This window comes from Mirounga leonina, unplaced genomic scaffold (genome assembly GCF_011800145.1).
Source record: "Mirounga leonina isolate KUSES-001 unplaced genomic scaffold, KU_Mleo_1.0 Mir_200, whole genome shotgun sequence".
Taxonomy (NCBI): domain Eukaryota; kingdom Metazoa; phylum Chordata; class Mammalia; order Carnivora; family Phocidae; genus Mirounga; species Mirounga leonina.
In genome coordinates, this window is record NW_023270503.1 from 14,727,265 (window position 1) to 14,749,352 (window position 22,088).

The window sequence follows — 22,088 nt, forward strand, 5'->3', positions numbered from 1 at the left end:
AGGCAGGAATACATTTTTCTTGTTAAAAAAAAAATTAACAGAATAAAGGGAAACTCCTTTTGACAATCTCCCAGCCTCCCAGCTTAATTCAGTAGGAAACTCAGCCATCTCAAAGATAGTAGTGACAGGCTAAGGTAAGGACGAGAATGAGGTCTAGAGGTTTCCAAATCCAAGCCTAATCAGTCACCCTTAGGCTCTAACCTGTGATTGTGAACATTGACCTCTTTCGATAAAGGACAAGTGACCAAACTGGGCCTCCGAGGCTATTCTGGTGCTGCGGGCAGGAAGCCGCTGCTTCAGGCCCATCTGTTTCTCAACGCCCGAGCTGCAGGAGCTTGACTTTATGATACTGGTGTGTCCTACTGCTAGAGATAAGAGTCAGGTAGTTCTAAGTGCAGGTAATGGAGGTTGCACAGGAGAGATTGATTATAAAATCTGAAAAGAGGAAATGGGAAGAAAGGTGCCTTTGATGCCTGGCCAATGTTCCTGATTACAAAAGCAAAATTGTAGCAGGCAGTAAAGTTACCTGTCCAAGGCCTGGGTGAAGGTCCATATGTGGAATTAGAGAACTGAGAGATTATTGCAGCAGAGGTGGGGGGAGGCGGGTGGCTGGAAACAAGAGACAGTAAAGAATTGCTTGCAAAAGCACACACCCTAAGATGAGGAGATGCCGCAGATAAAGAAAGACCAGCATTAAGTTTGGGGCTCGGTTGAGCCCTGGAATGCCCTTTGTGAGGAGGTAATGAGATCACATGGCCTCCTTCATGGGAAGGAGGCAGGCTGAGAACTGGAAGAGCTTGTTCAGTGGGGTTTGGAGGGCTGAGCACAGGAGGGAAGTGACCGTGGATAATGAGCTGCGCCTTGTAGAACACTGGCATTCAGAGGCACTGTTGACAATCACCAAGGGAGTAGCACTCAGAAAGGTCTTTGTCCCTTCCAGCGACAAGGAGGGATTTTACTGTTGCAAATGCAATAATAAGACAACTACCATTTAATGAGCATTTACTGAGTTTTGGGCTCCGTGCTAGGCACTTATATCCATTATCTCCCGTCTTCATGATAATCATCCCATTCTGCAGGCAAAGAATGTGAGGCTCAGAATGGCTAAGTAACCCGCCCAAGGTCACACAGGCAAATGATGGAGTCAGAATTGGAACCTTAGGTCTGTTTTGGAAGGGAGGAGGAACACCAGAACAAAGAAGTTAAGGGAGGAAGACAGAGACATGGAGAGCAGATCCAAGAATAGGAAGTACAACACACACTGCTGAACATACCGCTGAAGGACAGTATTCACGTCTTTACATAGGCGTGTAAAATACGTGGGCAAAGCTGACTTCTCAGCCTGAGTGGCCTGGATCCTGAGAGCAAGCTCGGGCTCTTCTGCATTTGCCCCTCATGGCAGCATCTGGGACAGGGCGTCCCAACGCCTGGCCTTTCGGGAAGACATAGCCAATCCTTAAGCCCATCAAGTGTTCAGGGGCCCTCCCCAGCCACACCCTCCCTGAACGCTACCAGCCTCTTTCTCTTGGCTCTTCCTGGTGTCACTAACGGGACAGGGGCCTCCTCCTTATTAGGAGACCTTGCATCCTAAGGAGGCAGGTGCATTTGGATCTATTTTCTTCTCAGGGCCCCTCTTTCCAGCTGAAATCCCCTGGAGGAGGGAGCAAAGACAGCCCATGTTACACCCAAGGAAGACTAAAACTGCTTTGCTAGGTAATGAACAGTGTCCTGGTTGAATGACCTTTTTTTTTTTTTCCTTTTTTCTTTTTTCTTTTGATTTTGTTTTTAATCTGAGAATACTTGAAAAAGCCTTACTGTAAAAGAATCAAACCATACAAAAGTGTAGTGAGTATGGTTTTCATGCCACAAATAGAGCTATACAAGAAATGTTTTCTTGAGAGCTTCCCCTCACAAAGCAGCTGAAACAGAAATATCTAAGAGACCCCTCTGACATTCGTCCCAAGCTGGTCAACACAAATGTGCCCATTGTTCAAGCACAAGTGTTCCCTTGGAATCCATGGAGGCGCATCATCTTTGCCCGGGTCCAGCCTTCCGGAATCTACCACTCCTGGGGCCCAGTCTGCAGATTCCCACAACTTGGCATATCCCCAGACTCTGCCCCCCATCCTCTAGGATTCCAGGGACTCTACTGGCCCCCACATCACCCCCATACACACTCCTTTCTGCCTCCAGGACACTCACATTTTCCTCAAGGAGTTCAGTCTTTCACAAAAGCTGGGAAGCTAGGTCTTTAGCAATACTTGCTTTGGGCAAGTGCCCATGAGGCAGGGAAATAGATGGAGAGGTTCTCTTCTTGGAATGGCAGGAGAGAAAAAGGCAGAGAACAAATTATAAATAGCTCTCATTCTTTTCTGTTCTTCCAACAAAAAAGCAAAACTCAAAGTGATATCTTGGTATATCATCCTATGATTGAAATGTTCAAAGCAAAACGCCGAAGTCTCTTCACTGTCTCCTCTCTCAGTCCTCTCCCAAAGCCACCGTTACCAGAATTTTGGTGTGCAGTGTGTTGCCTTTATAGTTAACTGTCAGCTGTCTGGTTGTAGACCTTTAGTACTTAAGTATTAAATACTTAAAATATTGACTGAGTACCTACTGTGTGGCAGGCACTGAAGGGGCGGCTGGAGCCAGTTATAGCCTGGGGGAGAGGGAAGTAAGCAGACATCTGAGATGCCACCGCACGGGGCTGTGATGGGCGCAATCCAGCGTGCTGACAGGGCCCAGAGGAGAGGCCTCTGACCTATCCTGGCAGAGCCGCAAAAGCCAGAAGTGTTTGGAGACATGAAACACTTTATTTCTGGACCATGGGTTGCAAGGGGGGAAGAAGTATGGGAAGGGAATGGTAAGCCCAGAGCAGGCAGAGCCTTCTACGCTGTGCTTATAAATACAGACTTTGTTCCAAGAGCTATGAGAAGCCTTTGAAGAGCTTAAAGTGGAAGAGTGACACACTCAGGTTAGCATTTTAGATCACTCTGGCTTCAGTGTATAGAACTGTGGGGTGAGATGACCCCAGTTAAGAGGTTATTTCAGTAGATTGGAACAGCCTGTATTAGAGTAGCCAGAGTGGGAAGGGAAGAAAGAGGACAAAGAGGGGACATGTTTGGGAGATAGGATTGTTAGAATCCAGTGATTGGTGGCTGTTGCTAGTGGGGGTAGGGGTGAAGGAGTGAGAGGAGGCTAGGAGGACAACATCTGGCTTGCATAGTAGGTGGATGGTGGTTCCGATCTCTAAAATAGGGAACACAGGAGAAGCAGTTTTGAGGGATAAAATTATTAGTTCCATTTTGAACATGCCGAGTTTGAGATGTCTGACCTAAGGGTCTTCAGGCAGACACGTCCAGGCCCTACATGTTGGACATTTGGTCTGGAACTTGACAGGTCTGGGCTGCACATATCAATGATCTCTGTGTGGAAACCAAAGGCATGCACTGGCTGGAGTCACCCAGGGGGTGCATGGGGAGTAAAAAGAGAGGAGGGCCGAGGACAGAATCCTGGAAGTCGCCACCAATATTTCAGGGACTCGTTTAGGAATGTAAAATTAGGATGGCCATGAGCTGGGGGGAAGGCATGGTGTTTTCAAAGTTAAATGGAAATTATTCTTAATTTATTATGACATTTTTTACATTATCCTACTTCTTTTCATTTCTTCTGATCTCAGCTATGTAATTCTGGGCATGTTACTTAACCTTTTTTTTTTAAGTTTTTTAAAAATTCTAGTTAGTTAACATAAAGTGTGATATTAATTTCGGGTGTAGAATTTAGTGATTCAGCACTTCCATACAACACCTGGTGTTCATCATGACAAATGCCCTCCTTTATCCCCATCACCTATTCAGTTTGTCCCCCCACCCACCTCCCCCCTGGGTACCATCACTTCTCTACAGTTAAGAGTCTGTTCCTTGGTTTGCCTCTCTCTCTTTTTTCCCCCCTTGGTCATTTTTTTTTTTTTTAATTTGACAGAGACAGCGAGAGAGGTTACACAAGCAGGGGGAGTGTGAGAGGGAGAAGGAGGCTTCCCGCTGAGCAGGGAGCCCGAAGCGGGACTTGATCCCAGGACCCTGGGATCATGACCTGAGCCGAAGGCGGATGCTTAACGACTGAGCTACCCAGGCGCCCCTTTGCTCATTTGTTTTGTTTCTTACATTCCATATATGAGTGAAATCATATGGTATTTGTCTTTCTCTGACTGAGTTATTTCGCTTAGCATAATACTCTCTAGCTCCATCCACATCATTGCAAATGGCAAGATTTCATCCCTTTTTATGAATAATAGTCCATTGTATTCATATACCACATCTTCTTTATCCATTCATCAGTCAGTGAACACTTGGGCTGTTTCTATAATTTAGCTATTGTAGATCATGCTGCTGTAAACATCAGGGTGCATGTAGCGCTTTGAATTAGTATTTTTGTATTCTTTGCGTAAATACCTAGTGCGATTGCTGATTGTAGGGTAATTCTATTTGTAATTTTTTGAGGAGCCTCCATACTGTTTTCCAGAGTGGCTGCACCAGTTTGCATTCCCACCAACAGTATAAGAGGCTTCCCCTTTCTCCGCATCCTTGCCAGCACCTATTGTTTCTTGTGTTCTTGACTTTAGCCATTCTGACAGGTGTGAGGTGATATCTCATTGTAGTTTTGGTTTACATTTCCCCGATGATGAGTGATGACAAGCATCTTTTCACGTGTCTGTTGGCCATCTGTATATTTTCTTTGGAAAAATGTCTATTTATGTCTTCTATTTTTTAATTGGATTATTCATTTTTTGGGGTGTGGAGTTGTATAAATTTTTTTTTCCTTCAAATTTTTATTTAAATTCTAGTTAGTCAACACACAGTGCAATATTGGTTTCAGGAGTAGAATTCAGTGATTCATCACTTACATACAACACCCAGTGCTCATCATTACAAGTGCCCTCCTTAATGCCCATCACCCATCTAGCCCATCCCCCACCCACCTCCCTCCATCAACCCTCAGTTTGTTCTCTAAGAGTCTCTCATGGTTTGTTTCTCTCTCTCTCTTTCTCTTAGAAATTCTTTATATATTTTGGATACCAACCCTTTATCAGATATGTCATTTGCAAATATCTTCTCCCATTCTGTAGGTTGCCTTTTAGTTTTGTTGATTGTTTCCTTCACTGTGCAGAAGTTTTTATTTTGATGTAGTCCCAAGAGTTTATTTTTTATTTTGTTTCCCTTGCCTCAGGAGACATATCTAGAAAGAAGTTGCTGTGCCCAATGTCAAAGAAGTTACTGTCTGTGCTCTCTTCTAGGATTCTTATAATTTCAGGTCTCACATTTAGGTCTGTAATCCATTTTGAATTTATTTTTGTGTATGGTGTAAGAAAGTGGTCCAGTTTCATTCTTTTGCATGTTGCTGTCCAGTTTTCCCAACACCATTTGTTGAAGAGACATTCCTTTCCCCCATTGGATATTCTTTCCTGCTTTGTTGAAGATTAATTGACCATGTAGTTGTGGGTTCGTTTCTGGGTTTTCTATTCTGATCCATTGATCTATGAGTCTGTTTTTGTGCCAGTACCATACTGTTTTGGTGACTACAGCTTTGTAATAGAGCTTGAAGTCCAAAATTGTGATGCCTCCAGCTTTCTTTTTCTTTTCCAAGACTGCTTTGGCTATTTGGGGTCTTCTCTGATTCCATACAAATTTTAGGATTGTTTGTTCTAGCTCTGTGAAAAATGCTGGTGGTATTTTGATATGGATTGCATTAAATCTATAGATTGCTGGGGCACCTGGGCGGGTCAGTCCATTAAGTGTCTGCCTTTGGCTTGGGTCATGATCTCAGGGTCCTGGGATCCAGCCCTACATTGAGCTCCCTGCTCAGTGGGGAGCCTGCTTCTCCCTCTCCCTCTGCTCCTCCCCCCTGCTTGTGCACTCTTTCTCTCTGTCAAATAAATAAATCTTTAAAAAAGAATAAGTGAATCTGTAGATTGCTTTGGGTAGTATAGACATTTTAACAATATTTGTCCTTTCAATCCATGAACGAATGTCTTTCCATTTCTTTGTGTCATCTTCAGTTTCTTTCATCAGCATTTTATAGTTTTGAGAGTACAGGTCTTTTTCACTTCTTTGGTTAGGTTTATTCTTAGGTATCTTGTTGGTTTTGGTGCAACTGTAAATGGGATTGATTTCTTTTTTTATTTTTAAAGATTTTATTTATTTATTTATTTGAGAGAAAGAGCACGAGCAAGGGCAGAGGAGAAACAGGCTTCCCACTGAGCAGGGAGCCTGACATGGGGCTTGATCCCAGGACCCTGGGATCATGACCTGAACCGAAGGCAGACACCCAACTGACTGAGCCACCCAGGCGCCCCAAATGGGATTGATTTCTTAATTTTTCTTTCTGCTGCTTCATTATTGGTGTATAGAAATGCAACAGATTTCTGTACGTTGATTTTGTATCCTGTGACTTCATTGAATTCGTGTATCAGTTCTAGCAGATTTTTGGTGGAGTCTTTTGGGTTTTCTATATATAGTATCATGTCATCTGTAAATAGTGAAAGTTTGACTTCTTCCTTGCTGGTTACTTAACCACTTAATGCCTCAGTTTCCTCATCTTTAAAATGGAGACAGTCGTTTCTAGCATTATCATCATCATCATTAGCATGAACAATGGAGGGTTGACTCTGCATTCATTTGGAGTTACATGAGTCCAGAGGCTGGAGTCCGCTAGAGCTGGGTTCTAATCTTGTGTGATCTTCACTTCCCTGTGCCTCAAGCTTCATTCTCTTCTTTAGATGGGGATGATCACAGCTACCTCATAGTGAGATAACATCTAGAGGGCCTGGTATGCAAGAGGCATAATGGCTAATTTCCTCCCCTTCCCTCTTCCATAGCTTTTCATTCAGGACCAGACAAGTCTGGTGACTCTGACACTAAGTTTTTTTCTCCTGCATCTCATCAGAGGCTTCCTACAATATAGCACTGCTTTGTATCTGCTGGTTCCCTCTGCAGAGGTCTGGGGGCAGAGTGGTGGTTAAATATTTGCACATCTTTCTCTAAAAACAACTCTTCTCTGAGGTGACTATCCCCCTCAGTTGACTCCCTGGCCAGTGAGAGGTGTGTTGGAGTTATCTGAAGAAAGCTGACCATGGGTCGTGGTAGGGGAGCAAGCAAAGCAGTAGACGCCCGTGGCTACAATTTGTCGTTCCTGAAGGAGGATCCGCCACCTTTCGTTCTGTTGGGATAGCTGACTTCTGCCTCCTCACCACACCAGACAGTCTTCTATCAGCACCTGGGAGCTCCTTCTCAGATGCAAATCTGTAGTCTCTGCTCCTTGGTCTGGTGCTTGCTGACCTTTCCAGCCTCATCTCCTGCCTTCCCCTCCCCACCAGACCTAACTGCCTGCTGTCCCTCCCAGCCCCCTGCTGGTGCCTCCATGCCTGGGCACAGGCTGCTTCCTCTGCCAGGAATGTACCTTCCCCCTTCCTGGGGATCCAGTGGGTGAGCACATACCTGTTCAGTACCCAAGGGAGCACTGAAGTCACTCTGTCCTCCCACAGGCCCTTGAATGAACCTGCATCATAACATCACAATACAATGTGTTTGTACACTTGTCTTCTGAGCTTCTCTAAGGCAAAGATTCCATCTTATTTATTGTTGACTCCCCCGTGGATGGTACAGTGCCTGGCACCAGGGAGGCCCTCAGTGTTGGTAGAATGAAGAAAGGAAGGGATGCCCGGTTGGGCAAATGGGCAGATAGACAGGCTCATGGGACTTGCTGAGACAGGGCTACAGACTCACTGAAGTGAGAACAACCTGGGCCCTGGCCTTTTTCGGGGGCTGGTGGGGGGGATGTGTGTAACATTTCTCCCACACTAAACTTTGGTCACCACCAGACTAGTACTCCTTAAATTCTGGGAGCAAGAATGGCACTCCCATCTCAACACCGCCTGCCCAAAGATGTGTATTCACAAGGCTAGAATTCAAAGCAAGGTGGTGTGTGTGTTTGAGAACCCACTATGTTCAGGGGACTGCAGGGACACAGTGAGAAGAAATAGCATGAAAGTGCCCTCAGAAAGTCACCACGCTCTTAAATCCATCAGCGGCATTGTCATCTTCAGAACATCCTCATAAATTCAAAATGCTGTCTGGTTCCTCTGATGGTTCTTTCTGGAAGTCCTTTAGACTGCAGCAGCAGAGAGGGAAGTATGGGCACCTCCGTCATATAAAATCCCCTTTCTTGCAGCTGCGTTTCCACCACGTAGGAACCTCTGGCCCATAGCATTATCTAGGGCCAAATAAATCATACTTTGTTCTCACAGCACTCTGGGAAAATTAGATTCAAGTGGGCGTTTGAGGCACCTTGAATGACAAGCGAGTACACAGAAAGGCACTCCTGTCCCTCTGCGGAGGGGATCCTCTGGTTTGTCAGCACACATCGGCCCCATTGCTCCGCACCGACTGGGCCAGGGGCACAGGGTCCTGGACTGGCCCTGCCACACCCTCAGAGCAGAGGCGCTGGGCTGGCTCCTCTCCACTGCATCATTCCTGAGGACAGGACGAGCTCCTAGTAAGTGTGATGTTCAAGGCTGTTGGCCAAGCCTCATCCCCAAGTAGGGTCTTCTCCCTTCCCGTGCCCTGCTTCATCTCAGGATGGGCCCAGGGCAGGGGCAAAGGGAGATATTGAGAGGAAAGGGGCAGCACCAAGTGAGAAGACCCAAGCCACGTGAGAGATGGGGATCCCAGGGGGCACCCCGAGGAGGCAGGAGGCACTGGTAGCACCCAGCACTGCCCTGGGAGGGCACGGAGGGAAGGCAAGATTCTGAAGGTACTGACGTGGGCTCTTAGCCTGGGGCTTTGGAGCACGTGTTAGAAGTAGGAGGTGAGAGAGGCTGGGGCAGTGTGAGGGTTGTTGGAGTGGCTTTGCAGCAGACTCTTCATGGAGGTCCCCCTTTTGGACACCCCTCCTGCCTACCTGCCCCCCCACCTCCATGTATTCTTGGCCCTGGCGCCCCTGAAATGACACCTGATGGTTACTAGCTTCCTGTGAGGCCATCAGATAAGAAGGCCCACTCCTTCATAGCCCTAGGAGGAGACCTGCCTGGTCCGTGCCTGGAACAGTGGGCAAGTGCTTGGCTCCCACTGCCTCCTGCTATCCCCTAGAGCCTCCCTAACCTCTCTCTCTCTCCTTGTCTCTGCAGTCCCACCCCCTGTACCTGTGCAATGCCAGTGATGACGACAATCTGGAGCCCGGATTCATCAGCATCGTCAAGCTGGAGAGTCCCCAACGGGCCCCCCGCCCCTGCCTGTCCCTGGCCAGCAAGGTGGGTTCACACCTGACCCCCCCACACACACTCTGAACTTCACCCAGCTCCAGGCTGCGAGAGGCCCTTTTGTTCTCTGTCCCCTTGTCGCCTAGGAGTGATGTGCCCAATTCACTCAGGTTTTCTTAACTCATGACGGGTCTGAGAGGGGTGGAAATTCAGGCCCCCGTCCTTTCCCCACCAACCACCATCTACCAGCAGAACCTTCTGACTGTCATCTAGGGCATGCTCCCCGCCCCATAACCTCTCCCATCACCTGGAAGTTCCTAGACCCCTTCTCCTGCCCAGCGTCAGACCAAGGAGGGGTCAGCTGAAGGGCTTTTCCACCTCTCAGAAATACTACCTGAACATATGCAAGAATAGCAGAAACAGAAGCTGTTGCCCTGTCCGTAAACAGTTCACATTCTTCCTCCAAGATGGCGAACGGGGGGGGGGGGGGGGGGCTCCGCATTTCCATGGGGCAGGGCTGGCTGGGACTGGCGGCAGCTGCCCCCTCCCCCACAGCCTGGGCTCTCCGGTTTGCCGCACTCCTCCCTGGCCTGCTACCTCAGAGGCCCTGTGAACATGTGTATTTGTGATCCCTGCTCTAATGTTACTGTACTCTGTGCGCTGACCGTGGGCCAGGTGGGACAGATTCTCTCTATATTATCTCGTTTACTTTGTGCAACGATCAGGAAAGCTAGACATTTTTATTCTCTATTTGACATGTGAGACAAGTGAGGGTCAGAAAACTGAAGTAACTGGGGCGCCTGGCTGGCTCAGTCAGTGGAGCATGCAACTCTTGATCTCAGGGTTGTGAGTTCGAGCCCCACCTTGGGTGTAGAGATTACTAAAAAAATAAAGAAACTTTTTAAAAAAAAAGAAAAAGAAAACTAAGTAACTTGCAAGGGTTACATAGCTAGGAAGGGGTGGAGCTGGGATTTGACCTAAGCTTTGTCTAGTTCCCAAACCTGGGCTTTTAATCTCCCTGCCCTGTTGCCTCCCATTCTGGCTGGGAACACTGAATGTATATGAGAAGATTCTCATGGTGACCTAAGCCAGAGTGTAGTTAGATTCTGTGCGGCAGACTCAGGTCGACGTGGGGCAAGGGGTCCAGCTCCCCGGTGTGGTAAAAGAGGAAGCTGACGGTCCCCAGCCCTAGCCAGCGCGCCTGCTTATTGTGCTCAGGACCAGATCCCCCTGGGGGTTTCCTGATCCTCCTGAGGTCTGCTTCCTGAGCCAGGAGTCCCGAGGAAACAGCCTGCGTTCTTCCGCGAGCCCACCAAGGGGGGCAGGGTTGTGGACGGATTCTGAATGTGGCCCCACACGTGGGTGAAGATATTCTTCTTCTTCTTCTTCTTTTTTTTTTTTAAAGATTTTATTTATTTATTCGACAGAGAGAGACACAGCGAGAGCAGGAACACAAGCAGGGGGAGTGGGAGAGGGAGAAGCAGGCTTCCCGCTGAGCAGGGAGCACGATGCGGGGCTCGATTCCAGGACCCTGGAATCATGACCTGAGCCGAAGGCAGACGCTTCACGACTGAGCCACCCAGGCACCCCTCTTTTTTTTTTTAAAGATTTTATTTACTTATTTGACAGAGAGAGACACAGCGAGAGAGGGAACACAAGCACGGAGAGTGGGAGAGGGAGAAGCAGGCTTCCGGCTGAGCAGGGAGCCTGATGTGGGGTTTGATCCCAGGACTCCGGGATCATGACCTGAGCCGAAGGCAGACGCTTACTGACTGAGCCATCCAGGTGCCCTGTGGGTGAAGATACTCTGCCAGGCTGGCCCTGCTGATGCAGAAGGGGGCCACGTGGGGATGTGGGAAATGGGGGCCAGGATACACCTCGAAGAGGGAAGAGCATGGTTTCTGTGCAAGACTGTGTGGGTCTTGGGGCACCTGGGTGACTCGTTAAGTGGCCAATTCTTGGTTTCAGCGCAGGTCATGTTCTTGGGGTGGTGAGATCAAGCCCCACGTGGGCCCCCCCTTCATTGGGCTCTGCGCTCAGTGGGGAGTCTGCTTCAGGATTCTCTCTCCCTCTGCTCCCCCCAAAAAAGAAATAAATCTTAAAAAAAAAAAAAAAGACCGTGTGGGTCCTTAATGGTAGCAGGATTTTGTTAGATTGAAGCTACCCTGCTTTTGGCTATTTCACTTCCCTTGCTTTACAGGATATGGGCAAATGTCATTCATTTATTCATTTGGTAGATGAGCGCCTAGTGTTTGGTAGGATGAGTGTGAGGGCAGAGAGTGTGCGTGTGCGCCTGTGTGTGTGTGAGATGCTGAGGTGGGGGGTGGAGAGAGATGGGGGAAGAAGGGCTCAGAGAGGCTCTGCTGTTCTTCTAGAGCAGCGTATGATTTCCCATACCTGGGAACACTGGGCCACGGCAGGATGCCCTCCACGCGGGAAGGTTCCTCTGGCCCTTGGAGGAGCCCACTCCTGGGGGAGAAATAAGGCACGTGCCCAGAGGCTCGGGAGTCAAGGAGCAGGTGGTCGGTGCTCTTTGAAGCACTGCGCCGTATTGCGCCTTTGTTTCCTCCGCCATAAAATGGAGCTTTTATTTTCTACCCCAGTGATCATCGTGAGGATAAAAATGATGTATGTCAAGTACCAAATAGTGCCTGAGCTAAAACAAACACAGAAACAAAAAACCATTAGGGGTTCAGAAGAAGTGCCTTGGCTGCTGCCCTGGGACCTGTTCTTCTTCCACAGCCTTTGCGGTCGCCACTCGTGCTTCCTGCCCCCGCACGCGCTCCTCAGCCTCCTCGCCCGGGCCTTCTCCCTCGTCTCAGTGGGTGGGGCTTCTTTGTCTCGGTGGGCGGGGCTTCTCGTCTCAGTGGGCGGGGCTTCTTCTCTGTCTCGGTGGGCGGGGCTTCTCCTCGTCTTCTGTGGGCGAGCTCTCGCCCGGAGTTCTCCAACGGGTCAGGTCCAAGGCTTCCCTCAGGCCTCATCCTTTGGCCTCATCCTTTGACCTCACCGAGCAGCTCCTACCTGGGGTCCTCTGGCCCAAAGGAGGTCTGTGAAGGTAGTAATGGAGGTCTCTGAGCTACTTCCAAGATTTCCTAAGTCCCACAAGCTTAACTAAAATATTTGTTGCTTTTGGTTACAAGTTATCTCATAGGAAAATAAATTGTACATAATAAATGCAGTTAGTTTGGTGAAACATTAAAAAATATATATGGCTCGGGGTGCCTGGGTGGCTCAGTCGGTTAAATGTCTGCCTTTGGCTCCGGTCATGATCCAGGGTCCTTGGATCAAGTCCTGCATTGGGCTCCCTGCTCAACGGGGAGTCTGCTTCTCCCTCTCCCTCTGCCCCTTCCTTGCTCATGCTCTCTCTTGCTCTCTCTCTATCTCAAATAAATAAATAAAATCTTTAAAGATAATTAAAAAATAAAAAATACATGGCTCATGGGAGGCATAGGGGAAAGGTGGGTTTTAGCGATAAAAGCTTGAAAACTGCTGACTTCAATCAGCTCTGCTCAGGAATATCTATTAGTATGAGTGGTGTCATCACCATCAACAGAGCTTGGGTTCTTGAGCTAGACAGCTCTGGGCCTGAAGCCGGGCATCTCCACTGCCCCTCAGTGTGACCTGGACATTTTAGCTCACCTCTCTGGGCCTCTTGTTTCCTCATCTGTAAAAGCAGAATAATAATGGGACTTACATCATAAAATAGTTATGAGGACTTAATGAGACAGTGCAGATAGAAGCTCTCAGCCCCATGCCAAGCACATAGGAATCACTCAATAAAGGATCACAATTATTACTATTGTCATCAACATCCCATGCTTTTATAGTTAACAAGATTGGGTTTTTTCTCTCATTGGCACCTCTCTTGATCTTCTCTGAAACCCTCACCATAATTTTTCTGGACTCTTCCATTCCTGTCACTGCCCCCCACCCCCCACACCCCCGCCTATCTAGTCATCCAGATTGGTTTCTGTTTCTCTATTAGCAACTCCACAGCCATCCTTGTGATTACCCAGGCCCTAAACCCCTCATGCCTGGACTAGAGCAGTGGCCTTTCACCTGGTGGAAGTACCTGGCTCTGGAGGCAAGGCCCTGCCTCTCTTACCATAGAGACCACTACCTGGTAATCAGGCACTTGGAAGACTGAAGTCCTGAGTGGGAATCCTGCCTCCATTGCTTTTCAGCTGTGTGATGCTGGGCAAGTTGTTCAGTCTCTCTGAGCCTTGGTTTTCTCAACTCAAAACTGGATGGACTGTCTTATAGAGTTGTGAGGAGTAAATGAACTCATGTACCCAAAGCATGTAGTAATAGCTGATATGACAATAACTAATACTTAAGGGACACTAATTATGTACCAGGTACTATTATAAGGCTTTATGTGGTTTAATTTATATAGTCTGCAAAACAACCCCATGAAGTAGGTCCTATTATTATCCCCAGTTTACAGAAAGGAAAACTGAGGCATAAAGCAGTTAAATGACACACTCAAAGTCTCACAGCTAATAGTTGTTAGCAAATTCAGGACTCAAACCTGAGCAGTCTGGGCAGAGCGGGTCTCAATATAGGTTATATCCCTTCTCCTTCCTCCTACCCTTGCTTTTGAGCCCAGGTGAATTCCACCTCTACTACTGAATCTTTCCTGCCTGGCCCAGCCCAGCTAGCCCATTAGGGGCAGAACTCCCTCTCTTCTGGCACACTGTCAGGGTCTCTGTCTGCTTTACACACCAGGTTTTAGGGGAGGGAAAAACCAAGGCTCTTTCTTCACTCCACCCCCATCCTCAAACTCAGCTCACTTTTATTGTGTACTGAAGATTTGTGTCGGATCGTGTGTGTGTGTGTGTGTGTGTGTGTGTGTGTGGTAGGGGGAGTGGAGGGAAGGGCTTTCTGCAGTGAAGAAAGATTTGTGAACTATTGGCCTATTTCATTCATTTGTACTCTAGAACGTTATCAACATTATATTATGTATATGACTTGTCTCTACAACTAGATGATGAGTTGTTCTAGAGGGCCTGGCCTTCCCTGGCTTGGTGCCCTGGGCACAGTAGGTACTCGGTCAGTCTTTGATGAGGAGAAGATGACAGAGACTGTCACTGTGTCCAGAGAGGAAACCTACAGCCCACAGAGGAGAAGAGCGTCATGTACAGTTCCCGCAGTGTACTGGTTCCGGTGGCTAGAGGCCGTGGGCAAGGGGGCTGGCTGATTCTTTGCAGCTCCCAAAGAGATCTCTTTATTGTTTTTCTAGAGCCCAGTCTTCCCATGCAGAGGGCCCACCCACCCTCTCTACCTTCCAGATTCCAGTCTCCCAAGAAGTGCTTCTTTCTCTCCCTCTCTCCCATTTCCTTGGGTGCAGATAGACTGGAGTGTGGGCTGCCATCTGGCCCCAAGTCTTGCTGTTTGATTCCTAGAACTCTGGACACAGGTACCCACTGCCTGAAAGTCCTGTTTGTTTCCCCTGTTGGCCAGTATGCTCTCTTTGATCTCTTTTACAACTTTGTAATTATGGGCTGTAATGGGCTGGGGTGTTTGAACATCAGGGTAATTACTTTCCACTGTTCCTACCCCAATTCTTCAAAGAGAGGGGGGCTGGGGAAAGTAAGAAAATCTCTGGAGAAGGAAGACTGTGCCCTTCCCTCATGCTCTTCCAGGCTGGGTTGGGTGTAGGGTCTCAATTTGGGCATGAGAAACATGAGGACTTGGCAGCATGCGAGATCCAGGAGTCAAATCTTTCACTACTGGGGTGACCTCCCCATGCCTTGGCCAAGTCCTAGACTGTGACATTAGCAGTGGGAGCCCCTCTCCTTGTCCTCTGGGGCTGCTCCTGTACCCTGGCTTGGGGGTTTCTGAAGCCTGGAGAGCTTCTCTTTGTCTGGGGTCCCCTAGTTGGGCTGGACTTCCTGGGAGTAAGTGGGCAGGAGGACACCGAAGGCTAAGACGTCTCAATTTCTTCAGCAATTCCATTCTGGAGTCCTGTGAACTTCCAGTCAGTTAGGCTGGCCAACCTGGGCCTGGGCTGGGCCTGGGTGCTGCTCAATGGTCCAGCCGGGCTCCTCAGCAACTCGGGGAGGGAGGGAAGGAGGAAGGGGGAAAGTCACCCTCCTGACCCCAAACAGGGCCTCACTAGAGTGTCTCCACCACCTTCCAGGGCTCCCCTGCCTGTAGGCTGTTCTGAGGGGCCCCCTGGTCCCTGCTGCCTCCTGGGGAGTGAGGAGCAGGAGCCAGGAGCCGCTCCCTGGGCCTGCCAGGCAGGAGACCTGCCCAGACAGGCTCTCCCCAGGGAAGGAAAGCAGAGATCAAAGGCCTGAGCGTGTGAGTAGGCTCCTCCGCCTGCCACTGCTGCTGGCAGAGGGATTAACTCCTTCAGTGCCTGCAGCCCAGCCCCAAAGACTCAGCAGGCCCCCAGGGGCACGAGGTCCCAGCCTGATACCCTTACAAGATGAGCGTGGGCTTTGGGGAGAAAGGATGGCGAGTGGTGGTGCTGGGCAGGGCGGCCCGACGCCGAGGCAAGGTAACATCTGTCTTGCTCCTTTGCCCTTATGCCTCCACCCAGCCCTTGCTCTTATCTCCCTTCTCTTACCCCACACCCAGAGCTGCTAGATTCCTGCCTTTTTTCTTTTTGGCTTGGCTCTGCTCTGCTCTGCTCTGCTCTGCCTGCCTGGCTAGATTCTGCTGCCCCACGCCTGCTCTTGGAGCCTTGGCAAGCACGCACGCACGCACAGTTGTGCCCTTGTGGGAACAGCCCCTCAGGTCCCTCCCCACTGAATCTCCAGTGCCACCTCAGGGAGGGGGCGCAGGGACAAAACACTGGATGGGGACCCCATTAAGTCCTTGAATTGGAGCCAGGAAACGTGTTGACAAACTAGAGTGTGGCAGGGAGAGATACACCAAGAAATAGGCTGAGCCTGGGGCTCTGCCATGGAGACCTTGGGTGGCAGCAGGGTCCCAGGCCTTTGGGGGATGCCCTGCAGGCTCCTCTCGTCAGGCAGGGTTGGACCTTGGAAAGCCCAGCTCTATTCTGAAGGAGCTCTCCATCTGTCTTTTCTCCCCTTCTCTCTCTCTGTACTGGGGACTGATCACCCTTCCCCACTCCCTGGGGGTGCTGGTCATTCCCTGCTTTCTGTTCTCACAGCTCTTAGTGAAGGCAGACCTGTGGTACTTTGAGGGCAGGGAGATGTCTTATTTGTCCTTAGCTCTAGAGCCTAGTCCACTGCCTGGCACCTACTAAATCCTTGTTAAGGGTTTATTTGATTACAAAAGGAAGGATTGAATGTTGTCCTTGATGGCAGTGGGAGCTGTGTGAGCTCAGGGCGGGACAGGGATCCTAGTCCCACTGCCCCCTTGCATGTGTCATAGAGGAGTGTGCAGAGATAAGGTGTACGCAATGTCCTAGGAAGGGATAGACGTGTGAGGGTGAGGCCAGGGCATGGACGGGCTGTGTCCTCCCCTGACCCCAGCGGGACCTCTGCTGTGTGTTTCTGCAGGCCCGGATGGCAGGGGAGCGAGGAGCCAGCGCTGTCCTTTTTGACATCACGGAGGATCGAGCTGCTGCTGAGCAGGTACCCAGGAACATTGGGGTGTTTGAGGAGGGAGCTGGATGGAGGGAGATAAAGTCACCTGGGGAAAGACATGTCAGGACACAGCAGCCCTTGCGGGCACTTTCCCTCCTGCAGCTGCAGCAGCCCCTGGGGCTGACTTGGCCGGTGGTGTTGATCTGGGGTAAGGACGCCGAGAAGCTGATGGAGTTTGTGTACAAGAACCGCAAGGCCCACGTTAGGATTGAGCTGAAGGAGCCCCCAACCTGGGTAAGCACGCCAGGTCTCCAGACCCTGCCCTAGCACGCATCCTCACCACCACTTTGTCCTGTGGCGACTCCCATCAAAAGCCCTTGGACTCCTGGAACCAAAGAGAATTTAGAAATCCTACAGTTCAACTTCATCTACCAGCTATGTGCTTCTGGACAAGTTTCTTCCCCCTCCAGGCTTCATCTGCAGAATGAATAGATTAGGCCAGCTGAGTTGTAAAGTTGTCTTCAGCTCTGTGGTTTCATAGCACAGAGTAGCAGAGCCAGAATGAAACCCTGGCCCCCAGCCCCTGAGGCCCTGGCTGGTGTTTCTCCACCAGCTAGAAATCTCACCCAGCTGGTCACTGGGAGGCTCCCACTCTGCAGGGGAGTCCCTTTCCTCTTTTCCCCAAGCACATGGGTCTTCAGATAGTATCTCTCGAAGCTGACATCTGGAGGACCCTCTCCTATGAGTGCCCGTGGGCAGAGAGGGACCACGTAGCCCCACCTGCATGTTCCTCCCCACCTCATCCCCTCTGCTGGAAGACTCAAGGGGACCTCTAGCTCTCTGTCTCCTCGGCACCTGAGTTTCTCTCAAATTGGCCCGGCTCCTTCCAGAAGTATGACTCTTTCCATCTCTTCTCACTCCCCTAGCCAGATTATGATGTGTGGATCCTCCTGACAGTGGTGGGCACCATCTTTGTGGTCATCCTGGCTTCAGTGCTGCGCATCCGGTGCCGCCCCCACCACAGCAGGCCGGTGAGCAGGGCGGGCTCCCTGTGGAAGTGGGCATGTTCCTGAGTGTGGGAGGGTAAAGAGCAGGAAGGGAAAAGGGAGGAAAGAAGGTGCCCTTATGCTCTTGAAATCATTTACATCTAAATACCCTGGCATCTGACTTGTTGATCTCCAGCAGCCCCTCCACATAGGTTTGCCCATTCATTTATTTATTCAGCAAATAGCGGGAGCTCCTAGTATGGACCAGGCACGGTTCCAGGCGTTGGCGATAGCACGGTGAACAAAAAGATCCCTTCCCTCAGGGAGCTTTCATTCTAATAGGAATAGATGGACAATAAACAAAATAAATTATCTATGTGGTATTTTGGATGGTGGTATGTGCCAGAGAGAAAAATAAAATAGAAGAAGGAAGAGGGAATGTAAAGGGACAGGGTTAATTATTAAAAGCAAAGCCAGAGAAGGCTTCATTGTGAGGGTGGCATTTACAGGAAAGACCCTAAGTGGGGGAGGGGGTCGGATGTGCAGATATTTGGGGAGAGCGTGATCGGACAGAAAGCACAGTAGAGGCAAAGGCCTTGAGGCACAAGTGTGCCCAGTATGTCTGAGGAACTGCTAGGGGGCCATGCGCCCGGAATAGAGCGAGTGAGAGGGCAGAGCAGGAGGTGAGGACAGGAGTTTGCTGGAGTGCTGAGGCCATTGGCAGGACTGTGTTTTTTCACTCTGGTGAAGTGGGAGCTACTAGAGGATTTTGAGCAGAAGTAGTACCATGATCTGACTTAGGTTTTAAGGGGGGAGGATGGGTGTGTTGTTGGGTGGTTAATGGGATTAGAAATTCAGTTTGATGGGCCTATGAAAAACCTCTCCTGGGCCATCAAGGAAAGGAAAGCTTGATGGTATGGATGGGGTGGGGTGGGGTGGGAGGACTTGGCTGGCTTGGCAGAGCCACGTATGAGCTTGAAGGGGACAGACTCCTAGGGGTAGTCAGTCGGCCATGTGATCTCACTGGTGGTGGGAACCGAGTACAGACCGAGGTCCAGGGGTGAGGGGAGAGGAGCCTTTGCCCTATCCTGAGCCCCACCCCTCTTCCCAGGATCCCCTTCAGCAGCGAACAGCCTGGGCCATCAGCCAGCTGGCCACCAGGAGGTACCGGGCCAGCTGCAGGAGGGCTCGGGCTGAGTGTCCAGACTCGAGTAGCAGCTGTAGCTCAGCCCCCGTGTGTGCCATTTGCCTGGAGGAGTTCTCTGAGGGCCAGGTAAGGCAGGCCTCGTGCTTGCCCTCCGTGACCGGGCTGGGGAGGGAAGCTGGAGCGGGGGAGGCCAGGTGAGGCACTGAAGGCCGCTGCACGTGCTCTGGTTGCACCTGTGTCCTGTGTATCTTGCGTGAGGCAGAGGGAGGGGACAGCCCTGAGGTCTGGCTCTTTTCCTGGTCTTCCAGGGAAAGGCACTAGTCCTTGTTGAGTGTTGTCCGCGTGCCAGGCTCTGCAGTGGGTGCTGTAGATGCATGATCTCATTTTAGCCTCACGACAATGCGCGGTGGGGGTAGATTCAGTTTTTATCCTCATGTTGGAGCAGAAAACTATCTGTTAAGGAACTTGCCCAAGGTCATGCAGCTAAGTGGCAAAATCCAGGCTTACCTGACACCAAAGCCCTTACCGTTTCTATTCTACTATGTGGTATTTTACAAGAAGGTCATGGCAAGAAGGGGAGGCCTGGTTCTACTGCTGTAGCTACAGATAACTTTGGTTTGGACCCCCTTGTGTTCTGCAGGAGCTACGGGTCATTTCCTGCCTCCATGAGTTCCATCGTGTGTGTGTGGACCCCTGGCTACATCAGCATCGGACTTGCCCTCTCTGCATGTTCAACATCGTAGGTAGGAGGTGGGCCAAGCAGTCCCCTGTGTGCAGCCAGAGGGGTCTAGGACAAGGCTGCCCTCTGACGAAGGGTGTTGCCTTGAAGCTGAGGAGAAAGCAGGTCTGCCTTAATAGTTCTTTAAGCTGTGCGCTGCTCAAGAGAGCCTCATATGAAGGGGTCTACCATTCACATCGTAGACTTCTTTATTACTTTAAAAATTGTTTGTGTTTTCATCACAACTTTGTTGATCCTACACCTAGATAGTTTGTGTATTTATAATTCTGGTTTTCTGGCAATAAAGTATCTTGTTCTAACAAAACCAGGATAGTATGAAAATTTCCTAAAAGACGAAAGTGAAGTATCTTGAGGAAAGAGCCTTTTTCTAATTTACCCAAAGGTGCACTACGGGCCACTGGTGGCCCCGAGTGAAAGAGCCCCACATGGGCTGGTGGAAGGAGCAGGGATGGACATGCAGAGTGGACTCCCGGGGAGAGAGACTGACTGGAAGGAACGGGGCATCCCAGGGCACAGGCAGATGAGGAGTGCAACCGGTCCCCCAACTCTGACTGAACATGCAGGCTCTGTGGCTCGAATAGCTGTAGTGCTGCCACCTTCCACAGGTTTGTGGACTCAAACACCTATGCTCTTGGTTCTTTCTTCCAGAGGGAGATTCATTTTCTCAGTCCCTGGGACCCTCTCGATCTTACCAGGAACCAGGCCGGAGACTCCACCTCATTCGCCAGCATCCTGGCCATGCCCACTACCACCTACCTGCTGCCTACCTGTTGGGCCCTTCCCGGAGTGCAGTGGCCCGGCCCCCACGACCCGGTCCCTTCCTAACGTCCCAGGAGCCAGGTGCGGCCCCCCGGCACCACCGCCTCCCCAGAGCTGCACATCCCAGGGCTCCGGGGGAGCAGCAGCGCCTGGCAGTGGCCCAGCACCCCTATGTGCAGGGCTGGGGGCCGAGCCACCCCCGAGGCACTTCGCAGCACCCCTCTGCTTGCCCAGCAACCCCACGCTGGGCCAGGCCTCATGACAGCAGTGGTTCTGGAGAAAGCTACCGCACAGAACGCAGTGGCTACATGGCAGATGGGCCCGCCAGTGACTCCAGTTCGGGGCCCTGTCACGGCTCCTCAAGTGACTCAGTGGTCAACTGCACAGACATCAGTCTGCAGGGCATCCACGGCAGCAGCTCTACCTTCCGCAGCTCCCTGAGCAGTGACTTTGACCCCTTGGTATACTGTAGCCCGGAAGGGGAGCCCCGGGGGGAGGAGACTCAGCCTAGTGTGGCCTCTCGGCCCCGGTCTTTGGACTCAGTGGTGCCCACAGGGGCAACCCAGGTTTCCAGCCACGTCTACTTCCACCGCCACCAGCACCACCACTACAAGAAACGCTGCCAGTGGCACGGCCGGAAGCCTGGCCCAGAAACTGGGGTCCCCCAGGCCAGGCCTGCCATTCCTCGGACACAGCCCCAGCCAGAGCCGCCTTCCCCTGATCAGCAAGCTGCCAGATCCAACCCAACTGCCCCTTCAGGGCAGCTCCCCAACCCACAATGGCCCAGGGCCCTCGTGGAGGCGGCCCTAGGCCCAGCTGATGCCACCAACCCCAGTCCCAGCAGCCTCTTCCATTTGCAGAAATCCAGCCTCCCTGTTCGACACCCACAGAGGAAAAGGCGGGGGGGCCTCTCAGAGCTCACCCCAGCCTCTCGGCCCCAGGACTTGACTGCACACCCAGCTTGCCAGATTTTTCCGCACTACAGTACCAGCTTGGCATACCCTTGGTCCCCGGAGGCCCACCCATTGATCTTTGGACCTCCAGGCCTGGACAGGAGGCTGCTACCAGAAAGCCCAGGCCCTTGTTACTCAAGTTCACAGCCAGTGTGGCTGTGTCTGACTCCACGCCAGTCCCTCGGACCGCACCCACCCGGAGAGGGGCCTTCCGAATGGAGTTCTGGCACCCCAGAGGGCAGGCCATGCCCTTACCCACACTGCCAGGTGCCGCCAGCCCAGCCTGGTGAGTTTTCAGGGGAGGAGGGTGTGGTGAGGAGAGGATACCGGAGGTTACTGCAGCCTGGGGGAAGTCAGCCAACGAGGGGTTGACAGAGGCTGCGAAGGGGGCAGTGGGGCAGCATTCAAAATACTGAACAACAGGCATAGCGTAGGATGGCGCCTGAAGTGCTGTGACCCTGCCCGCTGATAGTCCTTTAGTTGCCAGACCAGAGGGAGGGCTCAGGGGAAGCGCCCGTGTGGATGAAACATCAGAAAGCACCTAGGTGGTCTGAGGCAGCAGCTCCAATGTAAGTGTTTCAATATTGTAATAATTAGTAAAGCTGCGCACACAGTTATCAGCTCTAGAGGTTTATTTATTTATTTGAGAGAGAAAGAGAGAGACTGGGGAGGGGCAGAGGGAGAGAATCCTCAAGCAGACTCCCTGCTGAGCGCAGAGTCTGACGTGGGGCTCAATCCCATGACCCCAA

General features: G+C 50.9%; 1 protein-coding gene across 1 annotated transcript in view; it reads left to right on the forward strand.

Moving 5' to 3' along the window:
* The window catches only part of RNF43 (ring finger protein 43), a 64,356-nt gene that overhangs the window by 38,423 nt on the left and 3,845 nt on the right, over nt 1–22,088 (forward strand). The window contains exons 2-8 of the mRNA XM_035026747.1: nt 9,179–9,301; nt 16,729–16,803; nt 16,918–17,049; nt 17,682–17,786; nt 18,853–19,014; nt 19,529–19,631; nt 20,276–21,625. Of these exons, the coding sequence (XP_034882638.1) occupies nt 9,179–9,301; nt 16,729–16,803; nt 16,918–17,049; nt 17,682–17,786; nt 18,853–19,014; nt 19,529–19,631; nt 20,276–21,625 (2,050 nt within the window). The remainder of the gene's footprint in view (nt 1–9,178; nt 9,302–16,728; nt 16,804–16,917; nt 17,050–17,681; nt 17,787–18,852; nt 19,015–19,528; nt 19,632–20,275; nt 21,626–22,088) is intronic.